This window comes from Triticum urartu, chromosome 5A (assembly GCF_056163025.1).
Source record: "Triticum urartu cultivar PI428250 chromosome 5A, HENAU_Tu73, whole genome shotgun sequence".
Classification (NCBI taxonomy): domain Eukaryota; kingdom Viridiplantae; phylum Streptophyta; class Magnoliopsida; order Poales; family Poaceae; genus Triticum; species Triticum urartu.
In genome coordinates this window covers 580,043,447-580,060,391 of record NC_141877.1, presented here as the reverse complement: position 1 = coordinate 580,060,391, position 16,945 = coordinate 580,043,447, and the positions used below count along the sequence as shown (strand labels likewise).

At 44.4% G+C, this 16,945-nt stretch overlaps 2 protein-coding genes across 2 annotated transcripts; both read right to left on the bottom strand.

The window, feature by feature from the left end:
* Positions 1-1,696: 1,696 nt before the first annotated feature.
* Positions 1,697-6,087, bottom strand: LOC125510737 (flavodoxin family protein / radical SAM domain-containing protein). Its single transcript, XM_048675988.2, has 8 exons — positions 5,118-6,087; positions 4,350-4,465; positions 3,987-4,162; positions 3,386-3,576; positions 3,200-3,286; positions 2,943-3,100; positions 2,631-2,841; positions 1,697-2,194 (listed from the first exon to the last, which is right to left on the bottom strand). Exons 1-8 carry the CDS (start codon positions 6,018-6,020, stop codon positions 2,045-2,047), a joined length of 1,992 nt encoding a protein of 663 aa, XP_048531945.2. The 5' UTR covers positions 6,021-6,087; the 3' UTR covers positions 1,697-2,044.
* Positions 6,088-6,254: 167 nt separating this feature from the next.
* On the bottom strand, positions 6,255-10,326 carry LOC125510736 (S-adenosyl-L-methionine-dependent methyltransferases superfamily protein). The gene is made up of 8 exons (XM_048675987.2): positions 9,226-10,326; positions 8,957-9,106; positions 8,065-8,335; positions 7,876-7,968; positions 7,531-7,705; positions 7,182-7,427; positions 6,909-7,103; positions 6,255-6,802 (listed from the first exon to the last, which is right to left on the bottom strand). The coding sequence occupies exons 1-8, from the start codon at positions 10,045-10,047 to the stop codon at positions 6,604-6,606; spliced, it is 2,151 nt and encodes a 716-aa protein (XP_048531944.2). The 5' UTR covers positions 10,048-10,326; the 3' UTR covers positions 6,255-6,603.
* Between the last annotated feature and the right edge of the window lie 6,619 nt (positions 10,327-16,945).

Here is a 16,945-nt window from a genome sequence, read left to right as displayed (position 1 = left end):
TGGACTAAAGGCTTTGTTGTTGTTGTTGTTGTTGTTGTAGGTTCTCATGAATAGGCTGAATTGCGTAGCTGGTGCCGTGATTTCCCCTTTCCGGACAGCTTTTGTTAAGGGCAGACACATAATGGACATAATGGATGGGTTATTAATTGTACATGAAACCTTCAATATTATCCATACCAGAAAACAAGATGCTCTTTTTTCCAAAGATGATTCTGAAAAGGCCTATGAGAAAATAAAATTAGATTAGTGTTCATTAGTTTCCAGAACCATTTAGAGACATAGGCTTTGTTCATGTAACTGAGATTTTGTACACCCAAACCACCCTGGTCCTTTTTGTAAACACACCACCAACCGTCTAACTAGTGTTTTAACACAGGACAGGAATCACTATAATTCGAAACATATATGTGAAGAATCAATGCCTGTCCTGTGTCATAACTAAGCCTGGTGATTCCTAGTTCTGGGCTGGGTTAATTGCCAACAAGAAAATTTATTTTTTATTTATGCAAACACCGTGTGGGTAATGGCAGACACACGTGGTTTTGGGAAGATTGGTCGATTGGTAATAGGCCATTAGTGGGATCCTATCCTCGCCTGTATAGCATTTGCCTAACTAATAATGTTGGTGTTGCAGATGTTCTGAAGAATGGACGGGACTATGTTAAATTTAGAAGAAGCTTGTGTGGGGGTGATACTCTGACTATTTGGAAGAGTATTCAGGAACCTTAGTGCAGAAACACACGTTGCTGATTGTGATGATACGGTCGAGCGGTCAATCGCTGCTAATGGGATGTTTTCTGTCAAATGCATGTACAGAGCTTTACGGGCGCACGAGTTCCTCTGGAAAGTCAAATGCTGATGAAAATCAAAGTCTTTCTGTGGAATAACAGCATGCGAAGGACAATTTGCTGCACCGAGGATTGCGTGGAGATGGTTCCTGCCGGTTCTGCGGGTGTCCTGAAACTATCGATCTTTCGCCAAGTTCCTGATATTCTTTGGTTCCTGGCTCCCGGGATTTAAGAAGCAGGAACGGAAATTGATTGTGGTTGCTTGGGTGGCGTCCATTTTGTGGACGGTTTGGAAATGCCGGGATTGTGCTTGCTTTGAGAATGAGATTGGTGATTCATCTAGTTGGACATTGGCTTTAATCATGGTTTTTTTTTTTTTTTTTTTTGCAGATAAAACAGGTAAATCGTGAGGCGAAGACCTTGGGGGACAAAGCTCTTCGAGCAAATAGCAAATGAGGTGTTCCATTCAAGCCATGGCTGGCGAATCGTTAGTAAGATCAGTGCTGATCGATGCATTCTACTGCGAGGACTTCGCAAGGAGGATGGGGGATTTAAATTCAACCTCTTGTGTCTTTTGTTTACTTTGCTGGAAGCTTCTTTGGGCCTGTAACAAGTGTTTGCTGCTGTTTTGCGCCCTTGTGGGGTATGTTTTGCCTCTCAAGTGTAAAAACATTAGGTTTCACATATATGAAGTTTGAGAGGGAGCTCTCTTTCTTCAAAAAGAAAATGTCAGCTCACGGAAAACCAGTGAATTTACTGCTAACTTGAAGCTTCCGTTATGAAGAAAGCCAAAGTGTCTTCCAGAAAAAACATGAAAGTGTAAACAAAGTGTAACCCTGCAAGTGCTTATCTAGCAACATTCTTTCACGATAGAGTGGGCTGAATGGGGAAATAGCATGATCCAGCAATTTCGGCAAAAATACGGCTGCTTCCACCCGTTCTGGGACTTGGTACAAAGAAAAGTGTCCTGATACCGACCTATACCCATCAGCGTCTCAGCAACCAGACAGAAAAAAAAAAGTATCCATTTAACCTGTTTTTCAAAATCTCAGTTGTGAACATCACTGAAGATCGTCGGGTCAAAAGAACAGAGGTACACGTTGCAAACGCTGTAGCAAAACAAAATAATGGCACCGGAGCCCCACTCTCTGCGATTCTTGATTTCCAAAATTTTGGCTCCTGGGATGTGGTAGACATGTTAGTCTCTGGAGGAAGCAGCCGTCCCACCCATGGCATGGTGACAAGATTGGTCAAGATTAGCCTTTGAGTGCTGCAGCTCCATGGCGCCTTTCCTTCTTGAAGCGAGCTTGATCTGGATCAAAGCCACCTTCGTCTGCGCCATAGACGGCCCATGAAGGCGTCACAGCCATGTAATCGCTGCTCTTGAAAGGCTTTCCAGATGTCACCTGCATTGGTGAATGAATGTCAACTCAGATGAAGCTATCTTTTTATCACTCATATCCCAATCTCTATCTACATCAAATCTGGGTACAATTTCTTAATGTGTGGGAGTGCCACGCCATCACAATTTCTCCCTGCCATCTGATTTTCACACAATGGACGCAAATGTAATAGGAAAGTACTCAATGCACAATGCAAAAATATGGGCTCTAAAATGTAGTTCTTCACAATTTTGCATGTACACATATTCTAAGATGATCTAGTGCTGCAGTTTGCATATTTAATGTACAGTACATAATTAATACTTGAGTGTGAACATAGGCTCATATGTACAAGACGATTTCATTTTAGCAGCCTACTGATAGATGATGCATGTAGAATATCAACTTATTTACCGAAACAAATGCTCAAATCATCAATTACTCTTCAATGAAAGCTCACCAGTTCATTGAATCGGTCGTAATCTATCCAGGTATGCCATTTTCCATTGATCTTGAACTTGTCCACCTTTGCAAGTAGGACACAGCACGAATGCACATGCTCACAGGCTAATTCATATATGCCACCACTTTTTGATGCCAGCACCTCAGAGAATTCTTTAACGTCAGCGTGCCATGGGACATTTTCCATTGTCAACTTTGAAGTTGCTGACCTGTAGGCATTACCGGAAAATATCAGCGGAGAAGATCAGCAACCCAAGAAGCCAAGCCAGAATCAGCAGGCGATATTTTATTTTATTTAAAATACACTTACGAGCCACAGTATGTTACACCCTTGATTTCAATGAAATCAGGTTGCCCAAGTTTTAGTAAGTTTGCATATGCATCAATCTCTTCCACATTCCAGCCTTTGACCAATGTCAGTCGGTACACCGTCCTTTGATCTTTGTCATGCAGGGACTTGAGCGAATCCTAGTATGATAGCGAAGTAAATAGCACACAAAAAGAAGAGTTAGTATTTGTAAACCATAATTTCATAATGTGCATCTGCAAATATTTCTGCATATATACCAGAAAACGCTCCCAGAAGTCCGAAAAGAGTGGCCTGTCAACAGCCTTCAGGCTTTCTTTTGTAGCTGCATCCACACTGACATACAGCTGCAACCATAGAGGCATTAAAATTATCTCTAGAATGTGTTGTCTGCGCATTAAAATGCCAAGGTCTGGATCTTAAGTTCAATCTATTGAGAATATTACCTGGGTGATGGGTTTCAGAGCCTTGATCTTCTCAGGAAATTGAGCATTTGTAACCAGAAACGTAGATATGTGTCTGCGATGTAGGTCATCAACCAGAGTATTTATCTCTGGGTACATAATTGGTTCGCCAACAAGAGATAATGCACAATGTCTAGGGGATAGACCCTCTGCTAGTCGCTCTGGCTTTACTCCTACAGAAAGAGAGCAAGAAACAGCATAATTAAAGACTGCAGTTACTTCTTGATGATACAAATATTATGGTACTAACCAATAGTCCTGGCAGAACCACTGTATTATGTAATCAATAGTTATTAGCTTCCCAGAATATTTATGAGGTTTTTTAATCATATAGAGACTAAGTTCTCAGCACTGCAGGCTGACTACACAAAATAAACAGATCAAAAGAAATTCGCATTTGATGGACCCTGGCATATCTTAATGGAACAGTTCTGCCACAAGTACTGCTGGCATAGGGTTGAAACCTTTTAAAGGCTTTATCTGTTTAGGCCAGTTATAGGTGCTTTGCAATGGATCTATTTTTTTGTCCAGGCACTAGAATATTCAGTGCAACTTTAATAGGATTTGGCAGAATAATGCATACCTGGCACGCCTTTCATTTGCTTAACCATCTTCCTGTGTTCGTCAATGGCAGTATTAACAATGTCAAGAGGATCATCCATCTTCCACTTCCAACTCTTCCCAACAGGATTTGTGTGATGCCTCCAACAGAACACACACTTATTTGCACAAGCCAAACTTGGAGTTGCTTCCATGCATCTACAAAATTGAGCATCTAATAATCAGAAAAGGAACACTCAAGGAAGCAAACCACACAAATATTATGTTCTGCAGAGTGGATATATGTTATGAAACCGATCTGTGACATAGAATATGTATGAACTAGTCCAACCATGTATTCAGCAAGCATTCCCATATACAATGTCACAGAAGCAAAAAAAATTACCTGTGGCTTTCTATGCCATAAAATGAGTGCTTGTAACAGCCTCCACGACCTCGAAGCTGTGACTTCGTCCATCTACAAATCTTCACCCCGCTATGGGAACCAACAATTTTGTAGCCCTTGAAAAAAAACACAGGATTGATTAATAGGGCACTAGATCACCATATGTAGAATGAAAATATACAGGCTAAAAACATAAACTACAGACAAGAACTATAAATAGTTAAACCCATCTATACAGATGGAGAATTCTACCTTATAGGCAAGGACCACAGAGATCTGAGTACATGCACAACCCTAGTGTTAACCAACAGCAGTTTGGGATCAGTAAAAGTTGTCTTAGATCCTAATCGAAAGTTTCATGAAGATGCTTGGTTGATTACTTCGCAGTTGCTTCAACAATCTCACTCTATCATAGCAAATTGCCAGACTAAGTATTCTACACGAACCATTATCTTCACTAGCACGGCATATATTCCCTTTATCGAAAAATATACTAGTTCAATAAATTTAGAGGGGAACTAATTTATTTGCTGCATAGCTATGCTTAAAAACTGCCTCAGCCCACAGAGATCTTAAAATTTTGCTCTGGTTCCTTACGAGTGATGTATGTCAGGTAAGCATAGATAAAAGAATGTCAGAATGTGCAATACTCTATTTTCATTAGGAATCATAGGACTCTTCAAAATTTCAGGTCGATGCGCTTATATACATATGCAATCAAGAGCATTATGTATAACAGAAAGAATATAACAAGAAGTTGACGCTCACTTGTTTCTCCAAGCTCGCCCTGATGATGGGCGTGACCATGGCCCTCGCACCATTCTGCCCTCCATTGGGCAAAGCACTCTCCACCTTCCCATTCTGCTTCTTTGCTGTCGCCTTGCCGGCAATGTCCTCCATGTCAACCTCCCCACTAGCCACCTCCTCCTCCTCTTCCTCGTCATCATCGTCATCATAATCGGACTCCTCCCCTTCCAGCCCATCAAATCCATTGGTCTCTCCATCGACCGCATCGTCCTCAACCTCCTCCCCTTTGACCACCCTGAGCACCCTCCCGCACCACTCCTCGAAGACGCCGTCGAGGTCCCCCTCATCCACGTCGCCCTCCCCGACGGGCAGCACCTCGACAGCCCCCAGCGCGCGGAGCCACCGGGAGAAGCTCCTGGCGGCGGCGTTGAAGGTGTCGCCGTAGGCGCGGGAGCCGACGCCGAAGACGGCGAAGCGGAGGCCCGAGAGGAGCAGCGCGCCGGCGCGGAAGTCGGCGGCGGTCTCCGCGAGCCAGCGCGCGAGGAAGGCGGCGCCGGGCGGGGGCGCCCCGGCGTCGTGGGTGGGGAGGACGAGCAGGAGGAGCGGGACCGAGGGGAGGTCGTCCGGGTCGAAGGCGGCGGCGTCGGTGGCGCGGGCGGGCAGCCCGGCGTCCGCGAGGCGGGCCGAGAGGCGCTCCGCCAGGGCCTTGGAGGTGCCCGTGGCCGACGCGTAGAGGAGGGTCGGGGCGGCGGCGGCGGCGGCGGGGGAGGAGGAGGATGGGGAAGGGGAGGGGCGTAGGGTGCGGCGGAGGCGGCGGAGGGCGATGGACTTGTAGAGGAAGAAGAGGGAGGAGGAGGAGAGCAGGAGGAGGAGGGCGAGGTGGGAGGTGCCGGAGGCGGCCGCGGCCGCCGGGGAGGGGGGCATCGCGGCGGCGGGCTGGTGCGAGCTGGGGTTTGGGGCAGGGGGAGGTTGGCTTCCGGTTTTGGTGGGTTTTGCTGTGCCCTTGCGCGCCGCGGGTGGGGGTTGGCGTTTGCTGTTCTTTCTGAAACTGAAACTGAAACTGCACCGCCGTGCACGTCAAACTTCAGAAAGCGTCCAAAGTCTTGAGATCTTTTGCATTTTTTGCATGTTGTCACAACTTTCAGAAGCACCAAACAATTGATCAACAACTCTTCTACATCCTTGTACAGATCCATTTACAATGTTCAGAAGCTTTACATCCTTTTACACATTGTTACAATTACAATGTTCAGAAACAACACAGCACAGCACATCCTTTTACACGACCTATCCAGCACCTTCTCTGAACCTAAAGCTGGATGCTGTTCAAGACGGAACTGACGAGAGTAACACTGTCGCAAACGCGTGTGTGTGCGCGCGGTACATGGTCGTGGAAGCCAACAAATGAACGAATCGGGTGCCTTCAACCCAGATCAACAACCAGGAGAATCAAAACTATGCTGTACCACATCAAAAATTTGTGCGCCTTGTGATTCGACGCGATAGCTCACGGTCGCCACGTTGTTTTCTTCACAGACATGATGCCCTCCTTGTCCTTCCTGAAGGTCATCACGATCTCCCAGTGCAGCGACTTCAGGATCGCCTCCAACGGGTCGAGAATCTCGAGTTTCTCCCGGATGATGGCCCAGCCTCCGGGTCTCAGGATCCGGTCCATCTCGACCAAGATCGAGGCAGGCTCCTTGCATCTACATTGTGCAGGCCATGTCAGCATGTCACATCAAACACTGTAAGCACGCCGAAAACTATGCAGCGTCAAAGTTCAAGTGAGGGTAATTCATTCAGCAAACATACCTGTTCTTCAACCGTGAGAACAAATGGTCGGCGTGAAGAAGATCGTAGGACCTTGGATATGTGCTAAATGGTTCGCACCAGTCGTGATAAACGCCGATCAGCCCGCGCTCAAAGATTACAGGTAGCGTGTCTGGAGCATGCACGGGGACAACATTCATGACCCAAACTTTTTCGGATGACAAAGCCGCAGCAAATCTGCAAGGAAACAAGCATGTAACTAAGAGAAATTCAGCTTATATATAGGGGAATGGAAATTCAGAAAGGAGAGCATACCCTCCATATACAGCTTTCATATCCAGTACGTTTCGGATATTAGTCCAATTAATACCCAAGCCATCCAGATACGATTTCTCAACGACGGCCTTCCAGTGGCTATGATCAGCAGACACCCTTGTCTGCAGGTCCCCAAGCCAGTCAGGAAAAGTCTCGAGCCTCTTGGGCCATTCCTCAGGCCACTCACTGCCTCTTTCTTCAATACCAGCAGGAGCTTTGTGCAGGCAATGCTTGATTGGAGTGTACCTACAAAGGAAAACCAACGTTTCAGATTTACAAGCCAAACAAACTCTAGTGTGCATGATAATTCAGGAAACACCGTAGTGATTAATCCAAGTGTCCTACTTACCATGCAGTAGCTTTGTTTTGCTCTTCCTTGCAAAATGGAGGATCTTTTTTTGCTCTCAGGTCATACTCATCATTTGAGGCTGGTCGCTGAAATATCTTTACTCCAAGCTCGCTGACATCATCACTGTTGTAAGCTATCACGTTCCAACAAACCGCGGCCATTGAAGCTGATATTCCTGTAAAGTTCGTCGAGATATTTAAAACACAGACAAGGGAAATAAAGCTACTAAGACTAGTAATGGCCCCGTGAAAGTCGTGATATTTTACATGCTTGTTCACTTATAATGACAGTGGTATTTCAGCAGTTCCAGCCTTTTCTCCACACACACAGAGTAATGTGCCATACCTTCTTCACTCTCGAGGTCACCATGTCTGCTTGAGATAACAAAGTATCCTCCTGGGCGAAGGATCCTATTCATCTCTATGAGAAGCTTTCCGCCTAATCCATACGATAAAAAATGTTGTTCAAGATGTGAGCAACGCAGGATAGTGGCATGCTGGGTCTAAAGAGAGGAACGAAGCAGCGTGTAAATACCATTAGAATGCCACGGTATGTTGCATTCTCTACAGTGGATGATATCAAATGAACCACTAGGAAAGGGTAATCTTCTTGATCCCAGACTGCCAATTGTTGCAGGGATGCCGCGTTCAAGGGCAACTTGTGCAAGGTCTGTCTGGTCATTTGTAAGGCCTAATGATAGTGTAATCACATCCTTCTCGAGTAGAGCAACTCCGAATCCAGCACTTTTGCATCCAATGTCCAATGCTATGCGAATATTTTTACCCCAATCAAGATCAGGTGCCATCTACGTGACAAACAAAATATCATGTAAATTGTGTTAAGCACACTAAGTAATAGTAGTAAAAAATATAAAAATATTTGTATTTCAATTATAAAAAATGTAAACAATTTCCACTTTAATTTTTAGCCAAAGTAACTAATTTGTTCCATTATGCATTACTGTGTAAGAACTAAATTTTTGAATCCATATACCAGGGCACTCAGTGTGGTAAATGATTTCACAATTGATGAAAACCACCTAGGAATGACCTTCCAAAAATCAGGAAAGCTATCGACACATTAACCAAGAGACAAAAGATGAAAATCATCTGAGCAGATCACAGCTAAGACATTAATTGTCTTCCACGCAAAATGGTTCAATCTTTAAAAAGAACAGAGCTGTGTGCATAGATTTCCCAAATAATTTATTCCATATTCACATTTACAATCACACACTTCTGCTAAATGATCCACACATTTGTTACTACACTTATTTAGTGTTCAGTCAGTTAGCAATGTGCAGAAATTGATTTACAGTAATATCATTTCCCAGTAGTAAACTGTAACTGAGCCTGAGTGCTAGAGCTCTTTCTGCATACAACTACCTTGCATCAAAAGCAAATGTAAAACATCCACCAATCCTTACCTCATCAATCGTGTCGATATAATGTTGTGCGCCGCCTTTGAACTCCGATTCCTCCGGCGGGAACACCAGGTGCTCGCCGGTCCGATTCAGCCAGCTGTGGTCCTTAGCATAGCTCGACAACCTAGGATGTCCAACATTCCCATACCAAACCTGCAGAGATAAGTGCATAACGACAGTTCAGAGTTCAGACACACAAGAACAACCTAGTAGTAAAGCAGAAGAAGGAAAACATCATAGATTTTTCATCAAATTATGCTCGACCCCCTCACCTTCTCCTTCCTCTCCGGCCATGGAGCAGGCAGCTTGTACTCCTTTGGCAGCGACACCAGGCACGTCACCGGCGACCTCGGGCAGCTCCGCTGGTGGTGCCTCTGGCTCCCATCCCCATCGAAATCCACGCAGGGGGTGTAGTGGTGGCCGCTCTTGGCGCCGCAGAGCTTCCAGTGGTAATGCGCGGCCGGGCTGAAGAGAGGCGGCAGCTTCCTCTTCTTCTTGGAAGCCTTGCCCTTGGCCGCCTCCGGGTCCTCCTCCTCCTCGGCGTCTAGCTCGCTGGATTCGTCGGCCCATTCCAGGGCCGGCGCCTTGTCGTCCTCCTCCTCCTTGGGCGCCTTGCTCGTGGCGTCCGCGTCGTCCTCCGGCACGGACAGCTCCGGCTCCTGCTCGTCCTCCCACTCCCACTCCGGCTCCGGCTTGTTGGCTTGTTCCGGGTCGGTGAGGTTGGACTTGAGCGCGGCGGCGGCGTCGGGCGAGGGGGTGGCATTGGGGCGGCGGGATCTAGGCGGGGAGCGGCGCTTCTTGCGGGCGCGGGGGCTGGCGGGGCGGGGCTTCCTGTGGGCGGCGCGGGCGGTGGCGTTGCGGGGGGCGGGCAGCGCTCCAGGGGGCGGGTCGGCGACGTCGGCGGCGAAGTAGGTGCGCTCGGTGGAGATCTGCTGGGAGGAGGAGGTCGGGGCGAGCGTGGTCCAGGTGACGACGAAGGAGAGGCCGAGCGCGATGGCGATGGAGACCTTGGCGGCGAAGCCCAGCGGCGGGCGCCTCCTCCACCAGCTCACGAGCGCCGAGGGCCGGCCCGGAGGGCCCCGGAACACCGTCATGCGGCCGGCGGCGGCTGTCGGTGGAGTGGAGAGGGAGCGGGGGCGGACCGGAGTGGTTGGTGGCGGTGGCGTGGACTGTGGGGGGGAGGCAGAGGAAATCCGGGAAGAAGAACCAGTTGGTTGCTACCGTTCCTCGGTTGTTTTCACCATTTTTCTAAGGTGGTTTGCGTCATTTTTTCTGGCTTGAAGAAACTTGTTCGTGTGCATGGTTAGTCAGTGGTCAATTAATGGTGAGGGAGCGAGCTTAGCAATGCAATGAGACGGTGTTTTTCTCGTTGAATTGGGAAGGGAAGCAGTGTGCGGATGAGTGAGCTGGACAGGCCACCAGCAGGTTGATGGGCAGTCCTCACTTTGATGGAGGGAGAGATAGAGGGCATCTTCAACCGAATAATCGCGAGTGAACATGCCATCACGCACGGGCGATATCCATACCGCACGACGCCATGAGAGTCGTGCAACATTAATACACTTCGGCTGTATAATCAGTTCACTCCTTCATATAGCATTCAGTATTCATGCAGTATTGTCGCTGACACATCCCGTGTATGGTCCATGAGGCAACACAAGCATTTAAATTGCTGGCAGGCGGCCAGGATGGCAGTGCCAACAGCTAGCTCCAGGACGCTCCCCCACAGCCTTTTTAAACTGTCTCGGCGCTTGTAGATTCACATCTCGCTCAAGTTTTCATACCACCTCTCTTCCCCTCTGCCTCGCAAGCATGTGTTCATCCAAGTCCGAGCTTAGCTCCACCCTCCTGCGTCACACCACTGCTCCACCTAGATGCCACCGCTTCCTCTGATCCGCTGTCCGGAGTGCAACGCCGGCAACACGCTCTGGTTCGTCTCTGGAACGGTAGAGAACCCAGGGAGGCATTTCTACGAATGCGAATGGCATGAAGTAAGTATTTCGAGATTCTTTGCGTCCATCTCCCGCAGCTCCTCCTCTCAAACCAAGCTCTTTTTGTGTTTTTCAGCTTGGTGGATGCGGGTTTTGGAAGTGGGAGAACAATTATATAGTACTTCAACACTTGTTGGGGTCATCTACTCTCGCACGCATCCGTGTATCGGCATGTAACTCTGCTTGAGCAGAATCAAGCATGGTTGAAGAACATTTTCATCTTGGGCGTCCTGAACATGGTGCTAATGGCCATATGCTGCATGCACAAGTTTTTAAGCAACATGTTGTTATCGGCCAGACCTGCAAGTAGATGTTCTAAAAGCTAGCTAGTGACATGCGTGCGGTGCGAGCTTAGATGTAGTTCCAGCATTCAATAGTTCTCTCTTATGCAGCCATTGTATCACGTTTGTACTGTGTCTGTATGCTGGCTTAGATGCATTAAATGGTCATTGTTTGCGAGCATGTTGTTAATTAAGCCCGATGGATCGCGTGAGAGGATGCAAATGTATTTAACCCAAAACCACACACCGCACCCACCTCATGCAGTGCACCGGCAATAATTCGTGACTCCGGTAGCACAATAAATATGTAGCAAACGAATGAATGCCCCAGCTTGCCCCTGCAAAACGTAAATCCACCCAGCAACCCATTCATGTTTCACCCACTCATGAAATGATCATGGGGATCACTTGTAAAAAACGTATCTTCTGTTCAACTAAAAAAACACTCATTCAAAAATTTAGCCCTCATATTTGAAAACATGTTTTCATCCACTTCGAAACAATGAAACCCATGATAGTGCTCATGGGTAGTAGTTGCACTGATCAAATCATTTTTTATATAAAAAATGGACAAACATAATAAAATTTGTTTTCTCCCTTGTCGAAAAAAAAATCAACCCATTGTGGGTATAGGTCTCCATTTGAACAAATATCAATCGAGAAACTTGATATATCAATTTGTAAAACTTTCCCACAACATTCATTGTTTCTGCTTGGAAAAATGGTTTTTGTCTTTTGATAATAATTTACACTCATTTCAAAAAACATCCGTTTCCTCTTTTTTCAATAACATGGTTCCACCCATTTTGAAACAATAAAAACCATGATCCTGCTGATGGAGAGTAGCTAAACGTTCAAAACAATGAAAACCATGATAGTGCTCATGAGTACTAGTTGTACTGATAATTTTATATATGAAAAAAGGATAAACATAATAAAATTTGATTTCTCCCCAATCGGGAAATGGTAAGTCATTGTGGGTATAGTTGGGAAACTTATTTAACTCGTTGAATTAATTTCAATTCTCTCATTCCATAAAATGTTTCACCCACTCATGAAATGATCATGGGGATCACTTGTAAAAAAACGTTTCTTCTGTTTGGCTAAAAAAACACTCATTCAAAAATTTAGCCCTCATATTTGAAAACATGTTTTCATCCACTTCGAAACAATGAAACCCATGATAGTGCTCATGGGTAGTAGTTGCACTGATCAAATCATTTTTTATATAAAAAAATGGACAAACATGATAAAATTTGTTTTCTCCCTTGTCGAAAAAAAAATCAACCCATTGTGGGTATAGGTCTCCATTTGAACAAATATCAATCGAGAAACTTGATATATCAATTTGTAAAACTTGCCCACAACATTCATTGTTTCTGCTTGGAAAAATGGTTTTTTTCTCTTTCGATAATAATTTACACTCATTTCAAAAAACATCCGTTTCCTCTTTTTTCAATAACATGGTTCCACCCATTTTGAAACAATAAAAACCATGATCCTGCTGATGGAGAGTAGCTAAACGTTCAAAACAATGAAAACCATGATAGTGCTCATGAGTACTAGTTGTACTGATAATTCTATATATGAAAAAAGGATAAACATAATAAAAATTGATTTCTCCCCAATCGGGAAATGGTAAGTCATTGTGGGTATAGTTGGGAAACTTATTTAACTCGTTGAATTAATTTCAATTCTCTCATTCCATAAAATGTTTCACCCACTCATGAAATGATCATGGGGATCACTTGTAAAAAAAATGTTTCTTCTGTTTGGCTAAAAAAACACTCATTCAAAAATTTAGCCCTCATATTTGAAAACATGTTTTCATCCACTTCGAAACAATGAAACCCATGATAGTGCTCATGGGTAGTAGTTGCACTGATCAAATCATTTTTTATATAAAAAAATGGACAAACATAATAAAATTTGTTTTCTCCCTTGTCGAAAAAAAATCAACCCATTGTGGGTATAGGTCTCCATTTGAACAAATATCAATCGAGAAACTTGATATATCAATTTGTAAAACTTGCCCACAACATTCATTGTTTCTGCTTGGAAAATTGGTTTTTTTCTCTTTCGATAATAATTTACACTCATTTCAAAAAACATCGGTTTCCTCTTTTTTCAATAACATGGTTCCACCCATTTTGAAACAATAAAAACCATGATCCTGCTGATGGAGAGTAGCTAAACGTTCAAAACAATGAAAACCATGATAGTGCTCATGAGTACTAGTTGTACTGATAATTTTATATATGAAAAAAGGATAAACATAATAAAATTTGATTTCTCCCCAATCGGGAAATGGTAAGTCATTGTGGGTATAGTTGGGAAACTTATTTAACTCGTTGAATTAATTTCAATTCTCTCATTCCATAAAATGTTTCACCCACTCATGAAATGATCATGGGGGTCACTTGTAAAAAAAACGTTTCTTCTGTTTGGCTAAAAAAACACTCATTCAAAAATTTAGCCCTCATATTTCAAAACATGTTTTCATCCACTTTGAAAAAATGAAACCCATCACAGAAATATTGGTCTAGACGTCCTGACCTGATCTCCGTCTCCGCGGACTTCATCTCCACACCTTGCTGCAGACGTGGTGACACAGGATGTGCAGTGAGTTCACCGGACGACCACTTCAATCACGCCCACCAGACACCCAGAAGAATTTATTCCTAGATCGGGGCACTGTCTCGCTCGTGTATTCATACGAAACTTAAATGCGTCATGGGCCACACAGCACCGAATATCCACAGGAGTGCACGAGCGCGCCTGCTTACGGAATCGCCAAGCACACGTTCTCCTCGGGATATGCCATGAAGCAGTTAATTCATCCGTATAGCACATGGCTGGTCCCACGTGCATGCTGGACGGCCGTTAAGGGAACGACGGCGTCAGGGTCAAAACGGCACGCGACTTCGAACGCAAAACGGCACGTAACATTGATAGATGTATGCACGCCAGCACCCTAGGTGGGGTCACTACGTGATTACATTATATTTCTTTTTGTGGGGTGTGATTAGATTATACTCATACTACAAAAAAAAGGACGACGGTAACTGTCACACGTGTGGGCATTGGGGTCTGCTCACACATTTTGTGTGGTGTCTAAAAGAACCAGCCCACACATCTACGTGTGGGCAAAACAACTAGCGCCCACACGCCTCGTTTTTTTCTTGCGGTCCCTCTCACATGCCTACGTGTGGGCAAAATGCATAACACCCACACGACCTCTCTCAGCCACCTACCTCAAGGTCCCGCACGCCCCGCGTGACAGTCACCACGCATCCCCGCAGTTGCCATGGTCTGGACCCTCTTCAATGTCCGTTTAACTGCAGTTGCCATGTCACTGAACTACAGTTGCTATGTCGCTGAACTACAGTTGCCATGGTTGCTCAACTGCAATTGCCATCTCAGGTCAAGTGACAGATGCCATTTTGGACAACTGCAGCTGTTGCCATGTATGGTCTGGTTTACTATAGTTGCCATGATTTGAAAACTTTAGAGGTTGCCACCTACTAACACTAAGCAGTTGCCATGTATGGTCTGATTTACTACAGTTGCCATAATTTGAAAACCTTAGGAGTTGCCACCTACTAACACTAGGCGGTTGCCGTGTAGCGCTACAAAGAGACATGACAAAACAACATGTTCGGGTAAAAGAGAGAGTTGCCATCTGCTTACAAGCACACTGGGGCAGTTGCCGTGTACCCTGCAAAACACATGGCAACTGACATGTTCGGATAAAAAAAGAGAGAGTTGCCATCTGCTTACAAGCACACTAGGGCAGTTGCCATGTACACTGCAAAACGCATGGCAACTGGCAGCTTGGGTGTGGGAGAGAAGACGGGCGTGTGGGCGAGATGGCAAATGTCCGCACACCAGTCCTTGTGCGTGAGTGAAAACTGGTGTGTGGGCGAACTGCTAAACGCCCACACACCAGCCCCTCCGTGTGGTGAAACAAACGTGTGGGCGACCGGGTGAATGCCCACACACCAGCCCAGTCCTACGTGACACCACAAACATGTCAAGATTCGTGCACCTACAAACGGACGCGGATCCACGCGTGTGGGCGAGATGCAAATGCCCACAGGTGTGGGCGTTAGTGTTTCCGAAAAAGAATCCACTATACGTGATTAGAATATACTATACAACTCCCTCCGTCCGAAAATACTTGTCATCAAAATGGATAAAAGGAGATGTATCTAAATATATTTTAGTTCTAGATACATGTTTTTCTATTCATTTTGATGATAAGTATTTTTTGAATGGAGGGAGTATAAAAAAGCTGCAGATTTGATACTTGCAATTTTTCCTTCTATCAAGCAAGAACAATTTTTGTTTATTACTCAAAAAAGCTGCAGATTTGATGCTTGCCAATTTTCCTTGCATCAAGCAATAACTTCTTTTTACAGTTCAAGCAAGAATAATGTAAACATTCCAAAGAAGGAACCCCTGTATTTTTAGGCCAAAGCTAATATGATCCCAAAAGCTTTCGCCATGCGAAAATTCATAGAAGCGTCCATCCTCGCCTAATCACTTTATCAGCCCTCTATTAAGGATTTTACTATTGGACCTAAGCCCGGACATAAAAATTGAAGACCGAAGATCGAATCCGGAAAGACTAAGTCCAAACCCATAAAGGTCCAAGTATAAAAGACCGAACTAAAATTGGTCGTCAAAACTGAAGGCCCAATTTAAATTTGGCCGGATCGAGCTTCTTATCTGGATGACCACATAAACCAGATAGATTGAATTACCACAATTCTCTGAAAGTATATGGGACAATTAGCACAATCCGTGGTTATCTCTTGATGTTTATGACACAGTTCGGCTGAATACACCTACTACACACACGTTGTTTCAGCTCTAAAATTTTGGTTGCATATACCTGTTACACATACCCATTATCTCAATTTTGTTTGCATACATATGTACTGTAATGTACATGAATTTTAGTTGTAGTATGACATTTGGTCTATTTGGTCGGGACCGAACACCACCCTATAGAAGCCGAAGACTGAATAGAGAAGAACCGATAAGACCAAATAATTTCAGTGTTAATTATGAAATATCAAATTCTTCAAAAAACAAAAAACTGGAATCAGCGGGCACTTGTTCGCGTCAGGATATGGGCCACCTTCCGGATTGTATACTTATTTCAACCGTGTAGGGTACTGTTGGCCTCACGTGCTAGCAAACGACGTTTCTTGAAACATGGCATTGCGGGTCCTGTACTCACCTGTGCAGACTATATTCTAATGTATGCAAACAAAACATATGCAAGCAGAGTGTTTTTTTAGTAATGATGTATTTAAAAGATATACCATGTACATTTTCTAATACAAGGTGAATATTTTTTTAATTACATTTGAGTATATTTTTGTACACGATGAACACTTTCAAATATACGTTTAATGGTTTTGAATTACAGTATGAGCAATTTTGGAAACACCATGATTCTTAATGTTGATGTAACTATAAAACGTGTTGACGCACGATGAATATTTTGAGATTACACGATGAACATGTATGAATTACACTATGAATAATTTTTACTGCATGACAAACAAGTTTGCAATATACATCATGAATTTTTTAAAGATATGAGTTGATTTTTTTAACATGATGGATATTTTTTAACACACACATAAAAATATTTTTGACGTACACTTGAAAGTTTTGTATATCCACGAACATTTCTTTGATGTGTG